Below are 25,148 nucleotides of genomic sequence, written 5' to 3' on the forward strand. Positions count from 1 at the left end.
TGGTGGCTTCAGTGTGATGATAAGTATAAATAATTTAGAGTCACGTTCGCATTTGGACTTTATTGCACCTGCCTCAGGTGAGCCAGTCCCTGTTTGACATTAGCAGGAGACAACTTGTGGGTATTTCCCTGAAGCACAGCTTTTGGCGACTGACTGGTGACTGTTTTTGCCCTATGTTATATATATATATATATATATATATATATATATATAACGCATAATTTGCCCTGTGAATAAAACAAAACCTCCAACCGCTGCAGATGAACGTGATTGCGTCTTGCCTAATTTGACAGATCACTCTTAAAACTGAAACAAACAGATCATTCTTGATAAAACTGAAAACCGATCACCTAACGTCGTAGAATGCAGTGGCTTCTCAGTCCTGTCCCTCAAATCCTGGCTTTTCAGCATTATGAAGTGGGGATTCTTATACAAAAATTATCGGCAAGGAATACGCTAGCAGGTACTAATGAAACGATACCATCAATCAAACTTTGGCTTGCATTAAAATAATCCGACTTTGTGAAGATGTTGTTTTGTTATTGTCATGTCATGGTCCCAGAGTGATCCAAAAGTTTATGACCTCTATTGCATGCATCAAACATGACTGCTATCAGCGGCGTTACAGCAAAATGGACTTATTTGCAAACTCAAATCCTCGTACAGTTACGCATGACAGGTTCCGTATTAATTGCACTCTTAGACATGACCACAGCTTCGAAACGTCGATTTTTCTCAGCATGTTCAATGCTTGTTTGACGATGTTAGCCAACACCTGTCATACATTCAGAAAATAATAATGAAATAAAACCAATAATATTGTGCATCAGAGCTCCCAGTTTAGAACGCAAGCTGGGATATTTACGGAAGTAGACGCCTGAAATCGCTGGGATGCAATTTGTCAATAGCCTGAGGACAAAAAATACATTTTAAGATGGGGATACACAATACCTTGCGTCTCAGAAAGTTACCATTTGACCCTATCCAAGAGTAACTTTTGGCGTCTCTTGACAGATACAGTAAGGCACTTAATGTGAACATAAAAGAAACATCGAGGACGTGCAGAATGGTTAATGCTGCAAATTTGACATTGAGTGTTACCTAGCATTTTTACCGTTTACTCTGTTCACACCAGGGCATAGTTGTCTGCTTTGAGCTCTTGGAAGTTCGCTTCATGGCACCGATACCAGCAGCCTGCCCATGTTAGGCCGGTTTTGATCCGATTCTGCTGATGCTAGAAACAGCACCGGGTGTTGAGAAATATTCCATCCAAATGAGAATCTCTAGTCGTTCTGTGTTCGGTGATGAAACACTTTTAACGATTACCATTGCCCTGCACGGTCGCGACACTGCGCACGCAGGTGACGTCTGTGTTAGACGTAGCCCGGGCTCAGGCCTCGCACGGATCTCGCCCGCGCGCACTGACACCGGCTTTTTCAGCGTCCGCCCGTCGCGAGCCGACCTCTGTTGAGGTCACTGGTGCCTGGAGGCGGCGGGCGGCGCCCGGGCCCAGTAAACCTGCGCGGACTCCGACCAGACTGCCCCAGCGGGTCCCGGTGGGTGCGCGGCTGTAGGCTGGCGACGGGGTGCACGAAACTACTTTATACCGCTGCGGCGTGGCTGTTGCATTTGCAGGATTGAGGAATACCGATGTAAAACGATGGTAAAAGAAGGACAGCTCAAGGCACCCCAGTGCACAAAAATGCCGCACACATACGGCGACGCATTTTATCATGTTAGTTGTAAGTGGCTTATCTACGACCTTCAGTCATGTCGTTTTGCGTCGTGACAGTAGTTCAGTAATCGTGAAAGACATTGTGACGCCTACGGATGGGTATTGCACGGAAAGAATCGGATTTATGCTCCCGAATTGAGTGCTTCCAGCTCCAAATACCCACACTGACAAAGCCACCGGTGCCACTGCAGATTATTGGTGCAGTGTTTTTCTTTTAGGCCGATTGCATTTGGGCTTTGTAAACCGCAAGTGCCGTGCCCATCCCCGCAGCAGGCGCTCGACCAAACACGCCTACCGGCTCTTCCAGTAATGGTCGCATTGCGGCCGGATCGAAATTGTCGAGCTGCCTCGCGCGTTGTGCCGGCTGTCCGGGTCTGTAGCGGGGCAGCGAGTTCTCCGGTGAACTGGACGCCCGGCCATCATGGGCTGACCGTCCCACAGACGCTCACGCACTTCCGGTCTGGTCCCGCCACCGTGCCGTGCCACAGGTGGACCCCTGTCGTCGCTGCGCCCTACCCTGACGCGGCCCCCAGCGCCGCCCGGTATTTGTGCGGCATCCATTCACCTTCGGCATTCCCCCGGCACCAGCCGAGCCCCCTTTTCCCTCATTTGTTTAAATTCAGTCCGTGACGGCTGGTTTTTAACCAACGCGCGTGTTTCCGGTCGAAGTCATACCATTTCATTCATACTGAATGAATGAATGGGGCGATTTCGCCAGCGCACGGCAGCCAGCGGCCGCGACGGCCGGACGCGGCGTTACCATAGTGATGGAGGCGGGGCTTAGGGGCTGGTCGCTGCGGAAACGGGCACACGTGGTGCGCCCCATTCAGTCGTATCAGAGGCGCCGTGGGGTGAGGGTCGGAGCTGCTGCTGCCGGCGAGTCGCTGTTTTGCGTCAGATTGCGATTTGTGTCGTCTTGGATATCCTGTTCGCACCATCATCACGTGAGGATCTGCTCTGTCCAGGTAAGATGGCGGCGCCTGGCCGTGTTCTCGGGCCATCTGTGCGGCGGAGGCCGGCGCCGACACTGCCCACTTTCACTCGGCGCGAGCGACGCTGCATCTCGGTATCGATCGGCGGGTCCGCTCTCCCCAGCCGGGGGCGGCGGTCAACCGCTTCCGTGCGTTTCTCTTCCGAGGCCGGCCGATGGCGTGCGGCGTCATTCATTCATTCATCCCGTGCGGTATGTGGATCTGGGTCAGGTCGGAGTGCAGCTGCGCAGGCTGGCGCCGCGGCCGCCGCCGCCGCCGCCGCCGCCCGAGCTAACGGATGCCGGCCGCCCGGGGCCGCCAGGGCCGCATCTGGCGACGACTTTTTGTGCCTGGTCGGAGACAGGCGACGCCGGAGCGCCGCCGGGCTCGGCTCGGACCTTGAGATATGAACCGGGCTGGCTGAGGCTTATTTATCTAGCTAGCACGAGCTCGCCGCGCGGCCGCCATGTTGAAGTTGGGATGAACAGAGTTGATGTGGGCCCACTCGTGACTCCTGACGGTGTCGCTGGCGTTGTGAGGGAGTCGCTGTTGCTGCTGTCTGAATCGCACGCGCCGCAAGCGAATAGAGAACAGCACGGTGGCTGTGCCACGAACCGCGGGGTGCGATTGGTCAATGCTATGCTAAGCGAAAAGTGAGCTGCTGTTGGGTGAAACGGGTCGGAGGTAGGCCAAAATGCAGATTGTTTCACTGCCATCACGAATGACTACAAGACACGTGTGCTAGCCATTTGCATGCTTAACAACTTATACTGGGTTTCTGCTGCGATGCCCGCGAGCTTTATCGTTCTACTGCACTGTCCTTGGTTGCTGATTCTGAAGGCTGTTCTCCAATAGCCATTTCTATTTCATTGATTTTGGTTGCCGATTCTCAAGGCTGTTCGCCAGTAACCGTGAGCTCCCTGGCTGGGAGTCTGGCCGGTTTCGATTGCACCTTCGCCTTCACCGTGTGTGTCGGGACTTGGCATTGCCTGGATTGATCGATCACCATGAACTGACGGGCTTAGAGATGGTCCGAATGCCACGGGTCGCCGCCTTTGAATGAGGCTCCGGCAGTATGTGGCTGCCAGGTTTTGGGACCGGCCTCGCCGTCGTGGTGTATGGCTCTAGTATGCCTGGGGCCGAGCGATAACGGTTACTGTTGTTAAGCGTAACTGTTGCAGCGAGCGTAAGTACAGGGCGTATGGTTGGAGTTTTATTGCTAACCGGATATGAATATCCGGTTACTGACGATAGTTCTACAGCGGTGTTTGCGCTGGGTGGTTGAGGACATTTGATTTTCTCCATTGTGATTACACCTGTCCTGTGATGTGTTTGACGAGGCCGTTCGGTCGGGCAGTTACGATTCATGTAGACGGGGTGTCAATGCAATGCGACCAGAGGGAGGGACACCGGTGTCCACTAACCAGTTGTATAACCATGGGTTACTCTTGTTTTCATTGGATTTGGAAGCAAGCGCGCTGAAAGTATTTGCGAACCTCTGTATTATCCAGACAGCAAGGACTATTGCGATGTTCTTCACTTGTTCCCCGACGCACCAGACTGTGTCTTCATAGGTCACGTTGAGGAAATGTGTCGTCAGCAGGCCGCCAGCTCCAATATAGTCAGGGAGGGGTGGCAGCCGGACCTCTGTGCCCCCCCCCCCCCCCACCTGGGAACATCGCGCAGGGCAGACGTTAGAGCTTGCAGGCCTGGTCCGCCTGCGGCGGACAAGCCCGGCCGCCCAGCGCCCGCCTCCTGTGTCGAGTCAGCGGAGCTGCACCGATGCGTAAAGGGAAGCGATGAAGAAGCTCCCAGAAGCGTATGGGAGGCGTCTAGTTGTGGTGCGGTGTTAACCACGCGATGTCTCTGGCTAATGCTTCATTGATCCAGAGTTTGGAGATCCCTGCTATCCTGTCCAGTGTCCTTCCCCGTGCTGTGAGCTTCCGACGACAGGGCTGGACTGGTAACGTGGTTTTGCCGCTTAAAAATATAATTGTATTATTGTTCGTGGATAAAATGGCTTATGCACATTTCTTGGAGTGCATCTTTGTCTTAACGTATGATGTTTCTGCTGAAGCAGTGACATCATGCCTCGTACTGTCCTTGATTCAGCCGCCGGTTCGCTCGTGTCTGTGTAGGCACACTGCCTGTTCACTTGCGCTGTTCTCCACACCACTCAGCCACGTGTTTTTTAAGCTCGTCGCCGTAATCCCTGATCGCCGCAGCCATGGTCGCTTGATGCCGCACTTAGGCCTGATGCAGCCGATTTTTCGCTTCGGCCGCTGGGAAATGTGGCATGGTCAACAAACCGCAGCCACGTGTCGCTGTCGGCTGCGGACGCGGGCGACTGCCCCCAGCTGCGCCACCTGGGCACCACGGGACCTGTCGCATGGCCGGTTCGGTTGGGCGCGCGCCGGTTGTCATGTCGCCGACGGTCAACCATTCGAGTCTGAAGCGCCGCCGCCTCAAACAATAAACAGCCTTGGCTGGTATCCTGCCAATTAGCATGGAGCGACGACTGCAGGAGGGCCGGGTGTCCGTATTTGGTCGGCGCCGAGCCGGCCGGCGCCGACCGGCAAGCGCGCGCCGACCCGTTAAAGGCGCCTAATTGCAGCGGCCGACGGCTGCCGACTAACTGTACCTCTGACCCGGCGGCGGCGGCGGCCGTCCCCATTCATAGCTGACCCGCGATCGGGGGCAGCCGGCGTGGGAGCGGCGCGGCGGCCTTGCGGTCGGCCGGCGCGCCGTCCAGGTGCGGCGCTCGGCGGCTGGCCGCCAGCTGTCGCCGGTTCCGGCGCCGCCGGCCCCAGTTGTTGACGCGGCCGGCGGCCGGGAGACCTGGGCAGCCTGCCGGAGAAACGGCCGGAAACCCGGGCCGGGGAAACCGCCGCCGACCGGGCAACGCCGGGAAACCGCGGCTGCTCGGCGGAGAAACGCCGGGAAACCGGGCCTGGTGCCGGGGAAACACTGGGAAACGGCGGCTTCTTGGTGGAGGAACGCCAAGAAACTTCGGTGTATTGGCGGGGAAACATCGGGGAACCCTAGCGGATGCCGTAGAAACTCAAGAAAATCTCAGCTGTGAGGCGTGAAAACACCGGGAGGGAGCTGAAAAGGAACTGAGCAGCTGAGGAATGAAGGGAATGTCGGCCGCCGAGGGAATGTCAGCCGCGGGAACACTCCGCTGCTGCAAAGGAAAACGTCAGGAATACTGAGCTTACTGAGCAGATGGACTCCCATCGTACTGGCACTTATTACATACTGGCACTTATAACATACTGGTACTTGTTCACGTCCCAGGTGCGCGAACATTGTCGGACGCTCAGTAACAGCAGCTGCGGGCAGCCTGTTCCATGAGGCAGCAGCTCGGTATCGTAACCCCCATGCATGCCCGCGTGTCCGCAGCCCTCAGTCCCGCGTGGCTGTCCAACTCTAAAGGAACCTGGCACATCGTCTGCTGAATGGGCGTGCGGTCGACTGGAGCACGTGGGCCAGGTGTTAGGCGGAGAAACGCCGGAAAACCTCAGCTGCCGTGCGGAGAAACGCCAGAAAACATCAGCTGCCTCGCGGAGAAAGGCCAGGATGCCTCCGCGGCCTCGCCGTCCCCGGGCACCGGGGAAAGGCCTTCCCCCATTCATCTCACCGCTGGGTGATCACTTCAGCAAAGTCTGGAAGCATTTCCGTTTGACCTGGAATTTGCTGAGCTGTTTCATGAAGGAGATCTGCTGGGTGTCAGCGATGGGCGCCCGTCCAGCTTGCACTAGCTGAGTTAACAGGTCCGAGCACGACATTTGGTGATATTTACCGAAGCAGAGAAAACTGGGCTCCACTTTCCGTTGAAGAAGTTGATATTTCCACGCGTTACTTGTTCCGGTGAAGTAGGTAGTTGAAAAGATAGCCAATCTACTGCGCGCATTCTTCGCAGTACCGGTCGCCTTGTTTACTAGTGAGACGCGAATGTGCACCAGTTTCGCGAGCCCAAACCCAATGGTAAGGGTGGGAAATTGTTTTCGAAATGATGCAGTCGATAGTGCGCTGAGAGCCACCATTGGCGTGAGGTGGACCGTGTGCAGGTACTACGATTGTTGTCAGGAAGCAGCAACCACATTACAACTGTTGCTTGATATCAGACCGGCAATTCTCGTTCTTCCTCGCCAGGAATCCGACTAATTTCCACATTGAGCCCTCGAAGGACGCAAACAGCCCATGTCGCCGCCGAGCAGCTATCTTTCCAGCCCTTGTCGACATGCGTCCTGTCATGGCTGAACGATCAGGTACATGCATGTGCGGTTTCGGGCATGAGATGGTTACAGATACAGAAGTGTGCAAGACCTGTGCTTTCCAAATGGCGTGGCACGATAAGAGGGGTGTCGTGTGCAGCAGGCTTGCGGCGCCGGCCGGCGGTGCAGCGCAGGGGCGGCACGCCTGGCCTCACCAGGCCGTGGGCGCGTCACCGATGGGCGCGCCCAGTCACCGCCGCCACTGTCGCCTCTCCCGCCGAACGCCCTCTCGGTGCGATTGGCCGGCGCGCTGTCGGCGCGGTAATTTGTCAGGACTCGGTCCTCCCCTTCCGTACAGTGTCGGCTGCGGGGCGTAATGAGGGTCGGGGCTCGCGGCGGGGGTCGGCCGAGCTCTTGATGACCTTTTTTAGCGGGTCCGCCCGCCGTCTGGCGCGCGCGCCCCCGCCGCCGCGTCCCGCCCGTCCCCACATCCCGTGATTGTTTCCGCCGGGCCGCCGTGATTGTTTCCTGTGCGCGCGGCGCGTCACAGGCGGCTGGCGGGCCGGCGGGCCGGCCCCCCGCCCGTCCACCTGACTCCCAGGCCGCGCCGGTCTCCACCTGACGACTTCCTGGGCGGCGCGCGGGGAGTCGGCCCAGGAAGTGGCGACGCTCCCCTCCCCGCGCCCGCGCGCCCGTCTCCGGGAGGGGAGCGCGGTAATCCGAGCCGGCGCCGGTGGGACCGGCCGGCCGGCGTGCCCAGCATCCGACGGAGGCCGGCCGCCGGCGAGGGGGCGCCGCTCGCGCCGGCCGGCGGCCTTGTGCGCCCGGCCGGCCCGCGGCGCCCGACCGCCGCCTGTCCGTCAACAACCGCGCCGGCTCGCCGGCGCGCCGGGCCGCCGCGATTGGGCACGGACGCGCTCGGAAAGCGGGGCAGCGCGCCGGAAACCGGAGGCAGGCGGGCTGGTGCGCCGGCGAGGGAGCTAATTGGAGCGCGGATCGCGCGGGCCGGCGCGGTCTCAGCCGGAGATGGCGCTGTGCGCAGCACGACCCAACACCGACGGGGAAGCTCGTCGGCTGTTGCATGTGGTGGTGCATGGTTTGCGTAGTGATGGGATTTCCTAATCGCTTTAGAGCGATCGTGCTGTTGTACTAATTTGATGATGTCATGCAGTATTCTGTCCCGTACGCGAATGGTGAAGGTGTTCAATATTGGAACATGGTTATGGTATTGCTGATCACGGCAGCCACAAAATGGTCAATATAATCACCAAACCCCTTTTTACTGCCGAGGGGAAGTAAGTATCTCGAGATAAAGGTCATGAGTGATCTATCGCAATGTCTGTGGTTCTGGACAATGAATGAATTGGACGAACACGGTGAGGGAGTCGAGGGAATGCGAGCTGTCGTCTCCAGACCATCTTCAGATGAAAGGGAGAAAGGAGGGGGCGAGAGCCGAGAGAAGGAGCATCCAATCGATAATATCAGGGAGTCAGCTGGAGGCCTTAACTGAAAGGGTGCGTGTGCGCCGAAAACGCCTCCCAGCTTGAATTTGTTCTCCAGAACAATAAGAACAAATGGGTTTCAAAGGGCAGATTTTCACTCCCATGAAACGCAAAACAATCGAAGTGTCGTGGCCTGCACGTTTGTTGCTTGTCACGGCGTTTGCCTCCGTGGCCGACACACTGTTGCAGCGCCTATGCTACCATAGCCTTCTAGCCTCCCGCATGCCTGTGTTAAAGGGAGAGCGCCAGCGTGCGAGGCTGCCACAAAAATGTCTGGGAATGATGCAAGAAACAGGATATCATCGTACCTGCCGTTAGAAAGTGCCCCTCGTCTACCCAAAGACAAAAAATAAGCAGATCGCTGGGATAATATTTCATATCTAAAAAGACAGTCAGGACTGTAAATGGCACTGCCTCACCTCGAGATGGCTGCCGTCATGAGTGGGCTGACTGGTAACCAATCACAGCAGATACTTCGATAACGCCAGGGCCCTACCCAATGTGCCGCAGGGCTCGACGGCCGGGCTTTAGTGCAGTTGTTGGAATGTGATTTCTCCTGTGTCGGGGCCTCTTTTGTAGGCCAATTCGCTTGTAGAATATTATGATGACGGCATGTTTTGCTGGATTTAAGTAGGCATTTTCGGACGGAGTTAGGCATGGCGAACGGTCATACTATGTTTAACAATCCGGTCTCCTCAAAGTGTAATGAAAAATGTTTTCAATGCGGATGGGTGGGTGCAAAATGACCACAGTAGTCGGCGCGCCCTAAAACTCCAATCAACAACAATGCGGATGGACGGAGCCAGACCAAACCAAACTCAAACCCGAACCTAAACCTAAACCTAAACCTAAACCTAGGCACAAATGCAACATAGCCAGACCACGACTTTCATTATTTTCGCATATTTCTGCAATCTAGTAAAAATGCAGGCGTGAAGCTAGACTGGTGTCGCGCTGCTCCGTGGGAATAGAGCCCGTCTGGGACTTCAAACGCATGGACTTCACGACGACCGGACTCCCAGCAACCCGCACAATTTCGACTCCGCGTGCAATTTTGAATCCGATTTTCAATACAACATTTTACGGCGCAAACAATGTAATGAAATGCATGCGGCTGATAAACAAGAAACGGTTAGCATGCGAGACAGCAGTGCAGCTAGTATTTCATTTCCGGTCCAAATAGGTGACGCAATTTTTGGCATGTGCCGTTAACTGCATTGAGTTGGGGTATATTCGCTGACAACTTCATCTCAACTTCCTCTTATCAGTTCAGACTCTTCACTGACGTAAATTTTCAAAGAATTCGACTCCGCTGGCATGCATGCTCCGTGCTGACATCATCACTTTACGGATTCTGTCTCAATTCAACCCCGTCTAGTGAGCTTATCAGTCACGACCAAACTTGTTCATTTGCGCTTTATCGGAACCTTTCGCCACCCCGAAGGCATCCGAATGCTCCAGCGGCGTCGTAACGGGGACAGGCGGCCGCGCGCCTGTCCACCGTCGGGCTGCCCAAACAGCGCAACTGCAGATGTCAACAACCGGTAGCATATACACGGGCTGTTATGCCGGGGCGGCGAGCGGCGGCAGACAGCTCGGCTCTGGCCCGTGCCGGCGCCGGTCGGCGGCGGCGGCTCCTCTCAGCGCGGACTCGCCGCTGCAGCTCCGCGGGCTGCGGCGCGGCTCCCTCTTGGTGCAGGCTGTGGGGCCGGCTGTCGCCGGGCTCGGTCACGGCCCGGCGCGCGCCGACGCTCGCCGTGCCCCGTGACCGTGCTGGAGGCGGCGGCCGATGTGCCGGCCGAGGCGAGCGAGGCGCCGAGCGAGGCGCCGGGCGAGGCGCGGCCCCGGCTGACCGGCGGCCCGGGTCGGGGCCGAGGGAGCGCGCTGGCCGCCGCACGCGCCCGCCTCGCCGGCCGGCCGGCCGACCGGCCTTGGCTGTCGGCCGGCGGCGGCTGGGTGGCGGCCGGGTGGCGGCCGTGATCCTGCAGCATGCTGCTTGCCACGAGCGGCACCGATCCTCCGCGCCTCGCAGGCGGCCGGCGCCTCTGCCCGCCATCAACGACACGCTTGGTGAGCCCTTCGCAGGCCATGCAACCTGCCGGGAGCATCAATACATGGTGCAGGTGTCCCCTTTGACGATAAATAGCTCACAGGATTTTTGGCGGGACTAGGATTTGGGGGGAGGCAAGCGCTGCCAAAGCATTTAAACTGCAATATCTGATGCATTGTGAGCAATTTTGTTCACTATCTCGCTGGAAATAAATCGACGCTACGCGGAGTGACTGTGACTTCACAGGATCCCGTCGGATCTGTGCCGGGCATCAGATTCGTATTAAGTGCCAAAGGACGCTGACGCTGCTGTAAGACGCTGTTGATGAGGCGCGAGAATAGAAAACAAAACTGGACAACCTGGTCAAACATTGCACCAGCGACTTGTGCTCACATCGTAGCCGCCCGCGGGACCAGTGGATCTCTCCATGATAAAGGAGTGCGCCGCCCACTCTCCCGTGCGGCATCTGTGCTCACCCAGAGGAGAGGCCGCTCGTGGGCGCTGGCGATCTCTCCCTGCTGGGAGAGGGCGCCGCCCGCTCTCACGTGCGGCCTATGTGCGCTCACCCAGAGGAGAGGCTGTTCGCGAGATCAGCCGATCTCTCCCTGTTGTAGTAGGGCGCCGCTGGTCGCACGTGCGCGCTCTTGGAATCGCTTCCAATCCACAGCTGGTGCTGCCGCTCCTTCTGGATTACCAGCCCTCGGAGGATTCCCTCAGAGGGCTCTGACGAGACTGAAGGCTGTCTCAGCTGGTGACTCCCGGCTCCCTCTGGGATTACATGCCGGCTGACGACATCCTCCAGCTGGTGATTCCCGGCTCCCGCCAGGATGGCTCTTCAACTGACGACATTCTCCAGCTGGTGGCGCTTAGCTCCCACTGGGTCGACTCGCCGACTGACGACGTATCTCCCCTGGTGACTCTTGGCTCCCGGTGGGACGGCTGGCTGGCTAGTGATATAGTTCGCCTGGCGACGGAGGCTTCATCGCCGGCTTCCGCTGTCGCTGACGCGTCTGTCAGCGCAGCGAAGCGAAGGCTGGATTGTGGCGCGATCTTCGAGTTGCGGGATAAGCTCCCTCGCACTCAGGTGCTTTGGTAATTGGGATTTTGTCGATTGGAGGCTTTGCGGTTGCTGCACTGTGATCTATCGCCGTGCTCAGTCGGGGTTGCCTTGCTGCTGCGAGGGCTGGCTTGGCAGACTCAGTGGCCAACTACGCTCAGCTGAGCGCCGGCAGATTAGAGATACGCTCAGCTTCGATATGGCGAGACCACGCATTGCAACCACCTCAGAAATCGGAGCGTCTGATTAGCCGGGGCACCGGGGACCAGCTGGCCTGGCCCTTACGCCATTGCCGGTTTTATTTCCGTTTGAGTTTGGCGTCGTTGATTGGGTGGCACGCTGTGGTATGACTACCCGCGTCGTACCCGTCGTCGGTGGCACAGCTGTGCACAAAAGATTCGATTGGACAGCCGCTTGTCCCATGGGTGTAGATGATGGGTGGATTGGATGAGCCGTAGCCCACCCATTTCGTGAAATATTCACATTAGTCCCACAGTGATGCGCGGAAAGAATTGTTTCAAAGTGGGGTTTGGCCCACTGTCCGCAACGTTGCTACGTTACGAACCTGTCGTATATCTGTACGCGTCTCCCAATCGGTGTCTGGTTCGGATATGCGAGCACCTGGATGGCCGGCCGTCTTGCCGAGAGCGATAGTCGTATTCTCTCCTCTTAGCTTGAAATCCCACCCACCTCTTAGCGTGAAGCCCCACCGCTTGTTTGTTTGTATCTTGACGTAAGGCTGTGGGGTACCGTGGGGGCAGCTTCTGCCCGCTCGTTTGGGGGTGGTCGTCCGATCAGTGGCAGCGGTCAGAACCACAAGTCACTCGTGATTATTATACCGATTAGGCGATCGCGATTGATGGTTAGAGCAAAGCGGCTGGTCTTTGCTGAAGTGTGGCACCAGCAGTAGTAAATGCACCAACTGCAACGTAATTTACCGGCAATTTGGACGTTGTATTGTTTCGGCAAATGGCGCGGGGGCATGTATATCAAAGACATTGCATTGCCCTTTACGATACCGCTTTGGGTGGATGTTTATTGTCACATTTTATTGCAGGCTTGTTAACGAAGCATGATTGAAAAATGTGGCGTTGTAATTCAGCCAGAAACTAATCTCTCAGCGGTTAGCCATCACCTGAAGAGGTGAAATGAGGTTAAGGACGTAGCTCAGACCACATCGTTTACGAAATTTTGTTTTGTTTCAGGACTATGGAGTTCCAGGAATGACAGACGGCTGGCTTCCATAAACAGGTGAGCACTGCATTCGGGCAGACTCCGAAAAAAGCTATCGGCATAGAAGCATGACTGCAGGATATGCTTGGTAGCCTGACTCTGTGGTTGCCGTCGTTGTGAAAGATGAAGTGCACAATGGTATGTACTGCTTAGCTTTGATAATGATGTTAAAGAGTGGTGAGGAAGGAATGGAAAGATGGGATTTTGGAGCGCATCAGTTTGCGGGCCATGCAGCGTTCATTGCTCGCACAGAATCACTGGGACGATCCTGCGCGATCCTCCCACGACCCTCCTCAAAATTGGGTTATCTGCGGAAGCACACGTCTATGTTCAGAGCTAGGGAGAACCGGCCTCAAAAGGAGACACGGGCTGCTACTGGTAGCTGGACGGGAATTACACTACTGTCTCATATTATGATGTATCCCGTCGGGCGACTCGTGTGTTGTCGACGCCTGTCATGTGATTATCTCCAGAAAATCTCCAGTAATAATTGATTGCGTTAGTGTGTTGCACATGGTGAGCTGGCTTTTTTCGTCTCATTTATCGTCTCATTTTGTATTTGGTCCGCCTGGTAAGCTACAGTGCCTTAAGGCCGTTGTAAGCATAGGAGGAGGATCTGCTGGGAGCTCATCTAAGGCAATCCCGTCGTGAAAGTCTAATGGCAAGCACTTGGTCGAGCTGCTGCCCCACTAGCAGCACGGATACACTCTAGATAATGCTCCGCCGGCATTAGGAACGGTGGTGTTGTCGGGCGCGGACTGACGTACTGTCATCTCCAATGCAACACGAGCGCATGGACTACAGCCGCGTGCCTCCGCTGCTGGTGTCTGCTTCTGCAGCCCTACCGACGCAGTAGCATGTTCTCGGTGAGAACAGGGCGACTACACCGGTTTTTTGGTAGAACACGACCTCACGCAAGCCTGTGGCGCCTCTCCGACCCACCAGCGTTTTCGGCCGGCGCCGGCTTTAGCTGCGGCAGCTCGACGCCCCGTCCGTGGCTGCGTCTGCCGGCGCGCCGCTGCGTGAACGGCGTCGTGTCGGGCGCGCCCGGTCGGGCCGGGCCGAGCTGGGCCGGGCCGGAAGTGGGGCGGGCGCAGCCGGCCATGTGGCGCTGGCCGCGGCGTGCCGCGCCGCAGGCGGCGCAGTGGCCAACTCAAATAAACACGGCCCGCCGGCCCGCCTGTTTATCGAGCACCGCCGCTGTACGACCGCCACGGCATAGCGACAGCGGCCGGCGCGAGCGCCAGGCCACGGGTCTGTGGCCTCCGGTCACGGGTCTGCGGCCTCCGGTCACGGGTCTGCGGCCTGTGGCCACGGGTCTGTGGCCTGTGGCCACGGGTCTGCGGCTTGTGGCCAGGGGTCTACGGCCTGTGGCCACGGGCCTGCGGCCTCTGGCTTCTGGTCTGTGACCTCTTGTCATGGTTCTGCGGCCTCTTCTCATGGGTCTGCAGCCTCTGGTGTCCCCGCTAGACCAGACCACGGGTCTGCGGCCTCTTCTCTGCCCCGGCGGACCAGGCGACACGGCACGTGAGCCGGCGCGGCTCGGGGGGCCGTCTGCACAGCTGCGCCGTGTCCGCAGCCCGGATCACACAGCCGTGATCCGCCTGATCCGCTGGGCTCGCCGTCACGGCTCAGCCCTCCGTGTCCGAGGAGGTCCACTTTTCGGCGAAAATGTGGCTATTTGACAGGGGCGGTGGCAGCACTCGCAAAGTGGGAGCGGGAACGAAGCGATTAAGCGATTTTGTTTTCTGTGGAACGCTGCTGTAGTGGTACGATTTTGGGGGCTACTGTTCAGCTTCGCTCAAGATACAGTGAGCTGCTTTTGCGTTCAGAACGTGCCGCCCCTGCTATGATCGTCCACCTGGTTAAGTGGATAACCGGTAAGCCTTAGTGTCCGGGTTGCTCCGGGAGTCCCACTGTGTGGCCCAGATAAGTGTATTTTCACCATGCGACAGATCTTTTGAACCTTGCAGACCAGTTTGTTTGCGATGCGCGTCGTGGTCGCGGCTGAGGGACTGGAATCTAGGCAGCGTTTTTAGTCAGCTGGTTATGCAGTATGCAGCGTGATTAGCGCTTCAACAAGATGTCAGCTGTCGGCTCTATTTGAACGACGCGACGTGCACAACCCTCCAGGGATGTCTGGACGGCTCAAAAGCAAAGATTATGGGAATCTGGAATCCCCGGAGCTGATGCAGCGATCACCACTGGTCCATCAACAGACACCCGTGCGCGACCGATGCCTCGGGCGCAGTCGGCCTTCACGCACGTGGACCCCGCACCAGGCCAAGCGGGAGAAATGTCCTGCGCCGTGATGCGCTGCTGACGGCGAGGCTCCCGTGCGGGCCTTCGACGGGCAGGCGAGGCGCTGGATCGGTCGCCGGCGGGCTGCCCAACGCCACCAACTATTCCGGACGTAACCGGGTGCCGGGTCAGGCGCCCATCAGCCGCGCACCGGACGTGCCGCGCTCATTGGACCGTGCACCGATCGCCACGCCTCGTTCCGATGCGCGGAATGATGTGCACGCGGCGTGACATGACGGCCCCTTTGCGGCGGCGTGACGCCCGACCCCGCCCACGCAAAAGGACGTGACCCGCCAGTGCACGGCGCCCCGTAATGTGCCGCGCCGCGCCGGCTGGACGGCCGCGGCGTGCGAGGTGTGACGGCCGCGGCCGGCGGCGCGGCGGGCGGATTCCTGCGGGCGCTGCTCTCGTCGGGCTCGGTATGCCGGCCGGGCCTGGGAGAGGCCGCCGGCGCCGATCGTCGCGGCCGCCGGCGCTCGTCACGCGCCCGTGTCCGGCAGTGCGGGCGCGCCTCGCGCAGCCGGCACGTCCTGCCGAGCTGGACCGGCCGCGCCGCAGGCGCCTCGCCGCGGATTGGAGCCGACGCCGTGGGCGAGACGCCGGGAGGCTCCGAGAAGAATGCGGCCCGGTGGGCTAGGGGGTAGAGGCGGGTGATGGGGAGGCGGCGAGCAGACACACGGACACGGCGCGGGCGCGGACACGGACACGGGCATGGGCGCGGGGGCGGGCGCGGGCGCTGGCACGGACAGCGGCGGACCGGCCGCCGAACGCCGTCCGCAGCGCTGCCAGATCGCACCAAGGCTTCTTCTGCACGGCGTTCGGTCGAAGCAAGTGTGAAATTAACATTTAAACTAAGTTTCGTTGCATCTGCTGGACGCTGAAACAGTGAGCGTGTCTCGTAAAGGTGCGCCCGAGATGTTTGGAATACCAGGCTAACCGAAGAACAGTGCTGGTGAGCAACATTTCCTTGGCTCGAGGGGCCAGGACTCCGTGGCGCCTACGAATACCACACTAACCGAAGCACAGTGCTGCTGAGCAACATTTCCTTGGCTCGAGGGGCCAGGACTCCGTGGCGCTTGCGCAGGGCGCCTTTCCAGGAGGCGGCGTTTCGCGCGGTCGGACAGTTTGTTCCGGTTGAGCTGAGAGAAGGAGATTAAACGGCTAGCCGCCCTCGCCATACAGCTGCAAACGCCGATGTCACGCGCCGCGGATTCGTGGGAAGTCCTTTTCATTTTGGCGTTGGCGTGACTAAAAACCTTGGCCGCAGTGTACGTTTCCATTATGAGCGACGGCACGATGAGTTGTCCCATTCACCTGTCGTCTGTTAACTGAGAATGAGCCGCTGGCGCAACAGAATAACGCTGTTCCGGCAGTACCTTACGGTCGCTCTCAGGTGCGTCGCCATTGGAAAGAAAACAGTAGGGTCGCACCAGGATTGTAACGCTTCTTTCGTCGCCGCGTCCATCCGCCCCATGTACAAATTGGGGAGTGATAATGGGTGGGATGTTCACCTGAATTCTCCAAAATATGACAAGCTATATCCTTAAGCGCGGCATGACGTGCAATTGGAAAACCAGTGGTCGACTCCGCTTATTTGTTGGTCCCCTACGGACGGACCTGGGATGTTTCGTGCGATGCATGTATGCATATGACAATACATTTATGCATGATGTGTCGATGGTAGAGCATTGGTCCTGCCTCATCTGAAAATCCGGGGGCATTGAATGAAGCCCGTCGGCTTGCGCTCTTCCTTTTGCGGTGCAGCCTCCGAAGCAGTGTCATGTCATGTGGCCGCCGCTCCACCACGACAACAGCCCCCTCACACACGACATACCGGTCCGGGACGCCGGCAATAGTCTCATCAGCGCGGCAGCTGGCTGGAGGCGGCGGCCCGGCGGCCCGGCGGCCGGGGCCGGCGCCGGCGCCGCGGCGCCCGGCCGGCCGGCGCCGTGCGCAGGTGCTCGGTCGGCGGGGGCCGGCGCCCGGCCGCCGGCGACCTCAGCGGCCGGCCTGGCGCGGCCGGGCGACCTTGGCGGCCCATTGAAAAGATGGCAGGCAGGCCGGGCGCCGTGCGAGGAATGCGCCCGTCGGCCGGCGCGCGGCCGCCGGCGCGCGGCTCGGCCGGCGTCGCATGCGCGCAGCTCGCTCCGCCGCAGACCTTCCCGTACGGAGCGTGTACATTGTTTGGCGCCGATTAACATGGCGGTTTGGCGCGGCCGCCGCTGGCCGCCCGGCCGCCCACAGGCCGCCGGGAATGGGAGCAGGCCGCCGGGCGCGCGCCGGCCGCGGCCGCGTCGTGCTTGCTTTGCCGTGTCAACAGGCGCGAACCGGGGCTTCCGACGTGGAGTGAGCTTTGCGGTCGGCAGCCGACGTAAGCGGTTAATTGCGGATTACGATCGATACCGCTGATGAGCGTCACTGTCAGCCGAGCGTCAGCGGAGATGGCGCGGTCGGGAGGCGCCCCCGGCCGCGGCTCTCGCAGCAGGCGTTTTGTGACTCGGCTAATGAGCGCCTGCCGCCGCCGGGAGTCGGCTGCACCGAGCCGGCCACGCCGAGCTCAAATGTAAATAGAGCCGTGCCCCAGGGAGTGCGGGTCTGGAGGCCGGCTCAGCTATCGGTCGTCTGGTGCCGGCTTCGCCGGCCCGCTGGTCTGGTTTGTGTCTGCGTTGGCAGCGCCAGCTGCCTGCTCCCTTCGCCGCATCCTTAATCCACCGGCCCGGGACCGCCGGGCCTCTAGCATTAGCTCATTTTCTGCCTCGGGGGCGCTCGAGTCCCCCAATGGCTTGTCAGCTTCCATATGTTGTAATCTGGCCGCAGCTTATTAAGCTGCACTTTGCACTCGGCATTTTCCGTGCATGATGAAACTTCCTTCGCTGAGGCTGCGTCCTTCCGCCGTCCGCGGCCGACAGGGCTTCTTCTTATCCCACTCGACACTGCATTCCTAACATCCGGTCTGTGTCCTCGCGCGATCGCTTGCCACTCGGTGTTCTCACTTGATGTGAGGATCATCTCCCGCGCCACTCGCGCTGCCTCGTGCAGCATTCTTGTCATGCTTGCGGGTGGCTCGTACTCGGTGGCCGCTCCCAGCCGTCGTGAGTGCCTCCGTGTCGGTGTTGAATGCTGGCGGAATATCGCCGCCGTCAGATGGCGCTGGCGCGGCTGGCCGCGTCACAGGTCCGGCTCGGCTGCCAGCCGCTTGTCGCGGCCCCAGCCAGCTGGCCTCGGCGGCCGCCGCCGGCGCGCCCGAGTCGACTGCCACGCCGCCGCCTGACACCCGCCGTGTCTTTTCAGGTTCTGAGGCTCCATGGCTCTCTCTGGATGAGGGTGTAACTCTTCATGGCCCATCATGGCCACACAGTCGCGCAGCCCGCGCTGGCGCCGCGGCCGCCCGGCCGGCCGGCCGCCCCTCTGCCGGCGCTGGCGGCCGTGCATCGTCCTCCGCCGCCGCCGCCGCCGCCGCCGCGACCGCCCGCGCGGCGCGAGGGTCACGCTGCAGCATCCGCGGCCCGACCAGCTGCGCGCCTCCAACATCTACTCGACGACGCCGGGCGCGGCGGCGGCGGCGGCGGCCGGCGCCGGCGGCGCGCGCGGTCGCGGTCGCGCCCGCGCGCCCGGCAAGCCGGCCCACTGCGGCTGGCGCGCCGAGCAGAGCCCGACCAAGCCGGTGAGTCGGCAGCCGGCGCCGCTGAAGCCGGACCCGGCGGCGGCCGACGGCGAGCGCGAGCCCAGCCTGCCGGACTCGTTCGTGTGCGCGGCGTGCGGCCAGTGTCGCTGCGAGGCGTGTCGCACGCCGCGCCCGCTGCCGCAGCACCTGCTCTGCGGCGAGAAGTGCGTGCTCTCGTCGGAGACGTGCGTGGACTGCTTGTCGTGCCTGTGCTGCGTGAAGGCACTCGGCTACCATTGTTCGACGTCGGACAGCGGCTCACGGGGCGCCGACCGGCCGTGCTCGTGCGCCGGCGGCGGCGCCGCCTGCTGCCTGCGCTGGGGCGGTCTGGCGCTGCTCTCCGCTGTGCTGCCCTGTCTCTGGTGTTACTGGCCGCTGCGCGGCGGTGTCAAACTGGTGGAGAAGTGTTACCAGCGCAGCACCAGCCACGGCTGCACGTGTCCAGCGGACGGCCTGCTCCAGCGGTGAGGGGCGCCGCCGCCGCTGCCGCCGCCGCTGCCGTTGTCGCCGGCCGCGCATATCTGTGATTCTCCGAGTGGGCGTGTGGGCGGGTAGGTGCGAGCGGGTGTGACCGCCGGACGTGCGAGCGGACGAGCTATGCGCGTGTGCGTGCGTGTGCGTGTGGGTGACCGGCGCTGTGGGCCGCAGTCGAGGCGGGCCCGGGGTTGGGGCTGTATCGGATATTACATAGTCAGCAGGCATGGTCTGTATATTTTGTACATCCAGATGTAGAGAAATTATTTATTTATATGGTGGGTTTACTTTGGAAACCGGCGATGTACAAGATTTGCTATGGAGTATTTATTCGCGCAATAGCTAGAATTTTCTGCGCGTGACCCAGTGCTAGTCATTCTCCGTTAAAACATGCCGACCCGCCAGCCGCGCGCCTCCCCGTCGTTTTGCTTATTCTGGTCTGTGAGGGTCCGTATCTGCTCATGCCTGCCATGCCCCCTTCTGACCTGGTGGGTTCGGGACACGGGGTTATTCGGTCGCCCGCTGGAACCGTGGGGAGCAGCTTCCGAATTCTCCAGCCACTTCCCTTCGGGACGGAACAAGTTGTTCAGTCGCAAGTAGCCCGGTTCCCTTGTTGGTCGCGAGTGAATGTTTCACTACTCGCCGAGCAAGGCAACGTACATTTCAAACGATGAGCGATACGCCCGCCGCTCTTGCGCTGCGTGGGGCGTCTCTGTCTTCCTCCCGTGCTCTTTCTTTCTCGTTCTTCCCGTGCCTCCCTGCTTCCGTCCCTCCGTCCTTTCCTCACTCCATTCCTCTTCCCCCTCGCTCCCTCCCTCTCTGCCTACCTGCCCCTCCGTCCTTCTCTCTTCCTTCCTCCATTCCTCTCTCCCTCCATTCATTCCTCTCTCCCTCCAACCATTCCTCTTTCCCCTCGCTCGCTCCATCCCCCTCTGCCCACCTACTTGACTCCCTCCCTCCCTCCCTCCCTCCCGTAGACCGCAGTTGAGAGCTCCCTCCACAGTTCTGGTGTCTCGGTTCCGGGGCCAACCCTGCCGGGTGTCCCTGTCCGTCTGTCTGTCTGGCTGTCCGTCTGGCTGCGGCGGCGGCCCACGCCACCCAGCGCAGTCTGAACAGCCGCCACCCGGACCCGCCCGCGTCCTGCCGAAATGTCCTCACGATATCAGGGAACCGAGCCGCCAGCCGCCTCCCGACACCCCGTCACGTGTTGGAGGAGTGTCCCTTACCCCCAGTTATACAGTATTATCTAGTCCCCACTGCTGGCGACGCGGGCCCGCCCGCCGCAGTCTGCGCCTTGTTTGTTGGCTGTACTGCTAATTACAAATAATGCAGTGCGCTGTATGTATGTATAACTGTACATGTATGTATAAATGTACCGGCTGTATATGATCAATACAGCTAGAATGAACAATGGCCGCTGTGTGTGGGTATGCAAGCTGTCAGGCCAGGAAGGCTGAGACAGCTAAGCGATGTCAGCTGTCTGCCAGCTGAGCGGCTGTCTGACCGGGTAGACATCTCCGTTAGTACGGCTCTAACCGGGTAGACATATCGGTTAGTACGGCTCTAACCGGGTAGACATCTCCGTTAGTACGGCTCTAACCGGGTAGACATCTCCGTTAGTACGGCTCTAACCGGGGTGAGCGTCTCCGTCAGTACGGCTCTGACCGGGACGGGCGTCTCCGCCAGTTTCGCGGCTGTCTGGCCAGGTGGGGGTCTCCATCAGTACGGCGGCTGTCTGGCCGGGGCGGGCATCTCCGTCAGTACGGCTCTGACCGCGGGGGGGGGGGGAGGCGTCTCCGCCAGTTCGGCGGCTGTCTGGCGGGGCCAGGGCGGGCGTCTCCGTCAGTACGGCGGCTATCTGGCCGGGGCGGGCGTCTCCGCCAGTTTGGCGGCCATCTGGCCGGGGCGGGCGTCTCTGTCAGTTCGGCGGCTGTCTGGCGGGGCCGGGACGGGCGTCTCCGCCAGTTCCGCGGCTGTCTGGCAGGGGCGGACGTCTCCGCCAGTTCGGCGGCTGTCTGGCGGGGCCGGGACGGGCGTCTCCGCCAGTTCCGCGGCTGTCTGGTCGGGGCGGGCGTCTCCGCCAGTTCGGCGGCTGTCTGGCCGGGGCGGACGTCTCCGCCAGTTCGGCGGCTGTCTGGCCGGGCCGGGGCGGACGTCTCCGCCAGTTCGGTGGCCGGCCGCGGCGGCGCTGCCGACGGCGCCGGCTCGCCATTGATCGGTCGCTGGCGAGAGCGCCCCGGTCGTCCGACGCCCGCCCGGCTGAGAGCCCAGCCCGGCCCGCTCAGCCGCCGTCGGCCGCGGCGCTTCCCCGGCCAGGCAGGGCAAGGCCGCTCGCGCCGGCTCACCAGTTCAGCAGACCGCTGAAGCTGGCCGGGCGGCGAAGTCCTTAAACTGTGCATTCTTATCTGCTCTCGGCTCCATTTGCTGCAGTGCGGCGGCGTTTACATCCCCGCCTACTCTTAAAACGAATTTAGTTTGATTTTAGAGCTGCAGGTGAACGGGATAATTCCTATAGGTATGTGGACGGGCCGATTGTGAACCCGCTGGCACGCTGAACAGGGGGTCTCAAGGCTGCTGAGGCTTGGGAAGGCCGTTGATATGAAGGCAGCGCTGCTGCCCGGCGTCAGCCGTCTCGCCGGCTCGCAGTGACCCACCGGGGACGAAAACTCATCACACAGGCGCGGCCATGCGGGGAATGCCCCCCTCAGGTGTCGGGTGACGGGCTGTGGGTGGCTGCGATGTGGGCTAGGGCAGCTCGTGGGCAGCCGAGCGTCCAGAGACCGTTAGTGTGCGGCGCGGGGACGGGCCAGCGGCGGATGCCAGGTGCCGGGCTGGCCGCGCCCGGCCCGCGCCGCCGGCCTAGATAGCACTGTTTGCCCAGCGTATGTGATTCACGCCACTGATAGGCGACAGATAGCGATAGGTGGCGGGCGGCGGCCCGCGCGCGCGCGCCGCCGCCGCCCGCTGCCCGTCGGCCGGCTCTCGGCCGGCGCGATGTTGCGCAGTTGTTCCCGGAACGGCCGGGCCGGGCCGGGCCGGCCGGATGCAGCGCGTCAGGGCGCCGGGCGGCGGCGCGCACCACCGCGCGCCGCCCGGTCCCGCCCGGCCCACGGCTTCCCTGGCGCCGCTGGCCCGCTTCCGGTCGAAATCGAGAGGCGTGGGAAGCCGATGCACGCCGCCGCCGCGAAAATAGGTCGGATGCCCCTGAAATTCCGGCCTGATGAATGGGCGGGGTAATTGCGTTGACCGTGGCGGCGGCGGGCTGCTGCAGCGCGCGCTGAATGGGGCGCCGGACGGCCGGCCCTCGGCGGCGCCGGCGCCTGGCACGGCCGGTCCGTGACCCCAGCCGCCGGCGCGGAGCCCCGGCCGGGAGGGCACCGCCAGGGTCACAATCTGACGACAGACCTGCCGAGCGCGTGAGATACGTTTGCCAGAGAGGCTCTGGGAACGGCGCTCTACCAATGCTGCGAGCAGGGTAGGTGTACTCGTGCTGGTATCGCTACGGTGCCGGGACTCGCTTGCAGTCAGTTTGCTCGATCCAGACCTTTGGATTTCGCCACCGCTCATTGTTCAGTCTTCGGCCGACTTATGCATAAAGATGCGGGTCACGAACCCGTCGTCCAGCGCTGGATACAGCCTGTTTTGTATCGAAAGGTGGGGGCACCGCCGCGAAGGGCTTCTTTTCGCCGCCTGCAGCTCTGCCCGCAATATCACATCGCATTATCACAGCACCTTATCACGCCGCAGGTCCCTCAGGTCGCCAACTCAGTTTCATTCAGCTGACTCCTATCAAAGCGTTCGACCGGCCTGCGTCGCTCAGATGTTCTGGCTGACGGCCGAGGCCGGGCCGGCGGCGAGCGGCGGCGATCCCGCTGACGCGCGCCCGCCGCGCTCAGCGCCGGTCGCGGGGAGCGCCCCGCGCCGCCACTGCCGCCACTCGCCGCCGCTCGCCGCGGCCGCCGGCGCCGCCATCAGCGCCGCATGCACAGCGAGAGGGGCGATCGATGGAGCGGGCCGAGCCGGACGGCGTCCGGCGCCGGTCGTCAGTCAGAAGATGGCTGCCGGACGCCGCGGACCGCCGCCGGCCGACGCGGAGACGGCGCCAGCCGGCGGCGGCACACTCGGTGACCCGGCTTCGTTCCTGTGTCTGACGCGCTGCGTTCCAGTGTTCAGTTTGATGGGGCTGACGAGGGAGTAGGACTGTTCACGTGCTGGATGCATCCGTGGATTTAAGATTAACTCATGGATTGAGGTGGAATGATGGGGAAATTTCCTGGACGTATGGGTTGGCTGGGTCGGGTTGAAAAATCGCCCCACCCAAATGGAGTGAAACGGATTGAAAAGTTATGAAGCAGCACATGTGCTCATTTCTGTCATAATCCACCCCTTAGTTGGAGTCGAATTGAATTTTAGAGTCGGAATTGGCCTAACCGCACCAGAATGACGGACCGTTCTAAGAAATATCCCCGTTTTGACAGCTAGGACCGCATTGGTTTTAGAATTCGTGAAACAGGCGGATACGCGGGCGGAGCATATTCCGGATTAATGGATTGGATTGGACTGAGTCCTGGAAACTCTGCCCATAGTGAGTCCCACGGGCCTGTCGGTGGCACCGGAGCGGCAAGCGCGTAACCAGGATGGGCCGGGTTCGGCCCTCCGAGTGAGAGCGTCCCCGAGAGCGACACAGGTGTCCGTGCCGGCCCGGGCGCGACACAAGCCACGACAGGCACGCGTCACCCGATCCGGCCGCCCGTTCCCTGCCGACGGCCTGGGCGGGGGGAGGGGTCGGAGTCGTCAGCGGCGCCAGGCGGGGCGCGAGCCGGGCCGTCCTGGCGCCGCCCGGCGGCCCGGACCCGCGTGCCGCCTTCGAGGCCGATCCGCACGCCGCGCCCTCCTCGACGAATGTATAATACGAGCGCGGCGCGTCGGTGCCGTGCCGCGCCGCAGCCGAAGGCCGATGGGTGCCGCGCCGCGCGCCCGGCTGGCGCGCCGAGGCAACGCGCAGACGGCGGCCGCTCGCACCTCGCGGCGTGTCTCGCCGCCCGGCCGCTGGGCGGCGCTGCCGGCCGGGCCCGTCCCGAGAACCGGTTGGACGCCCCGTGGCTAACGCCAGCCACACATGTCAGCTGTATGGCCTGGCAAGAGGTCACCGGCGCGCGGTATGACGTCAGCGCTAGGTCAGGCTGCGCGCCCCGCCAGAAATGGCGGCCTGGCGAGCCTTCGCCGGCCGGGAGGCGACGCGGCGGCACGAAAATGCGTCGCCGGGGCTGGTGTCGGCCCATCAGATAAGACTCGCCGTCACGTTAAAAAATAAACCCGTCTGTAAGGAGGACACGTGACGGACGCTCTAATGAAACGCTTCCACGGCGCTGGTGACACGGGCATGACCCCTGACGCGTGGTGGTGGGTTCCGCCCGGCTCCCGGGTCACTTGCCTGACCCCTGACCCGCTGCCCGGCCCCGGAGCCGCCGTCAGACTTGCAGCCGCTGCCCGATCCCGGCGCTCTGCCCGCCTGCCGGGCCCCTGCGCGACGTTTGCCACGCTCCTGGTCTGCTGACTCTCTCTCTCCCTCTCTCTCTCTCTCTCTCTCTCTCTCTCTCTCTCTCTCTCTCTCTCTCTCTCTCTCTCTCTCTCGCTCTCTCCCCCCCCCCCTCTCTCTCTCTCTCTCTCTCTCTCTCTCTCTCTCTCTCTCTCTCTCTCTCTCTCTCTCTCTCTTCAGTCACACTCGGCAGCGGTGTTACCCGTCTGGCGGCCTGCCGCCCGCCTCACGGTCCTCTCCCCGGCCCTCCTGGTCTCCCGTGTTGCCGGCGACTCCTGGCGGCCGGCCCCTCGTTACGTAAGCGAGTACGTGAGCCGCATGGCGCGTCCCTGCGCCCAGTGCTGGTGTAAGACACGGCGCCGGGTCCGCCTCCGAGCTGCAGCTGGGAGGCCGCCCGCCCGCTGC

General features: G+C 61.2%; 1 protein-coding gene and 1 long non-coding RNA gene across 2 annotated transcripts; both read left to right on the forward strand.

Moving 5' to 3' along the window:
* Positions 1 to 2,578: 2,578 nt before the first annotated feature.
* LOC119091855 (uncharacterized) lies at positions 2,579 to 18,473 on the forward strand. Its single transcript, XR_005093448.1, has 3 exons — positions 2,579 to 2,700; positions 12,738 to 12,783; positions 18,358 to 18,473. It is a non-coding gene; the product is annotated as an uncharacterized LOC119091855 (long non-coding RNA).
* A 242-nt stretch (positions 18,474 to 18,715) lies between these two features.
* On the forward strand, positions 18,716 to 20,061 carry LOC119092374 (protein sprouty; the record flags this gene model as incomplete). The annotated part of the gene is made up of 2 exons (XM_037215338.1): position 18,716; positions 18,759 to 20,061. Coding segments are annotated over 2 exons (441 nt in total), but the record flags the coding sequence as incomplete, so codon positions are not given.
* Between the last annotated feature and the right edge of the window lie 5,087 nt (positions 20,062 to 25,148).

This window comes from Pollicipes pollicipes, unplaced genomic scaffold, assembly GCF_011947565.3.
Source record: "Pollicipes pollicipes isolate AB1234 unplaced genomic scaffold, Ppol_2.1 Scaffold_3447;HRSCAF=4054_pilon_pilon_pilon, whole genome shotgun sequence".
Taxonomy (NCBI): domain Eukaryota; kingdom Metazoa; phylum Arthropoda; class Thecostraca; order Pollicipedomorpha; family Pollicipedidae; genus Pollicipes; species Pollicipes pollicipes.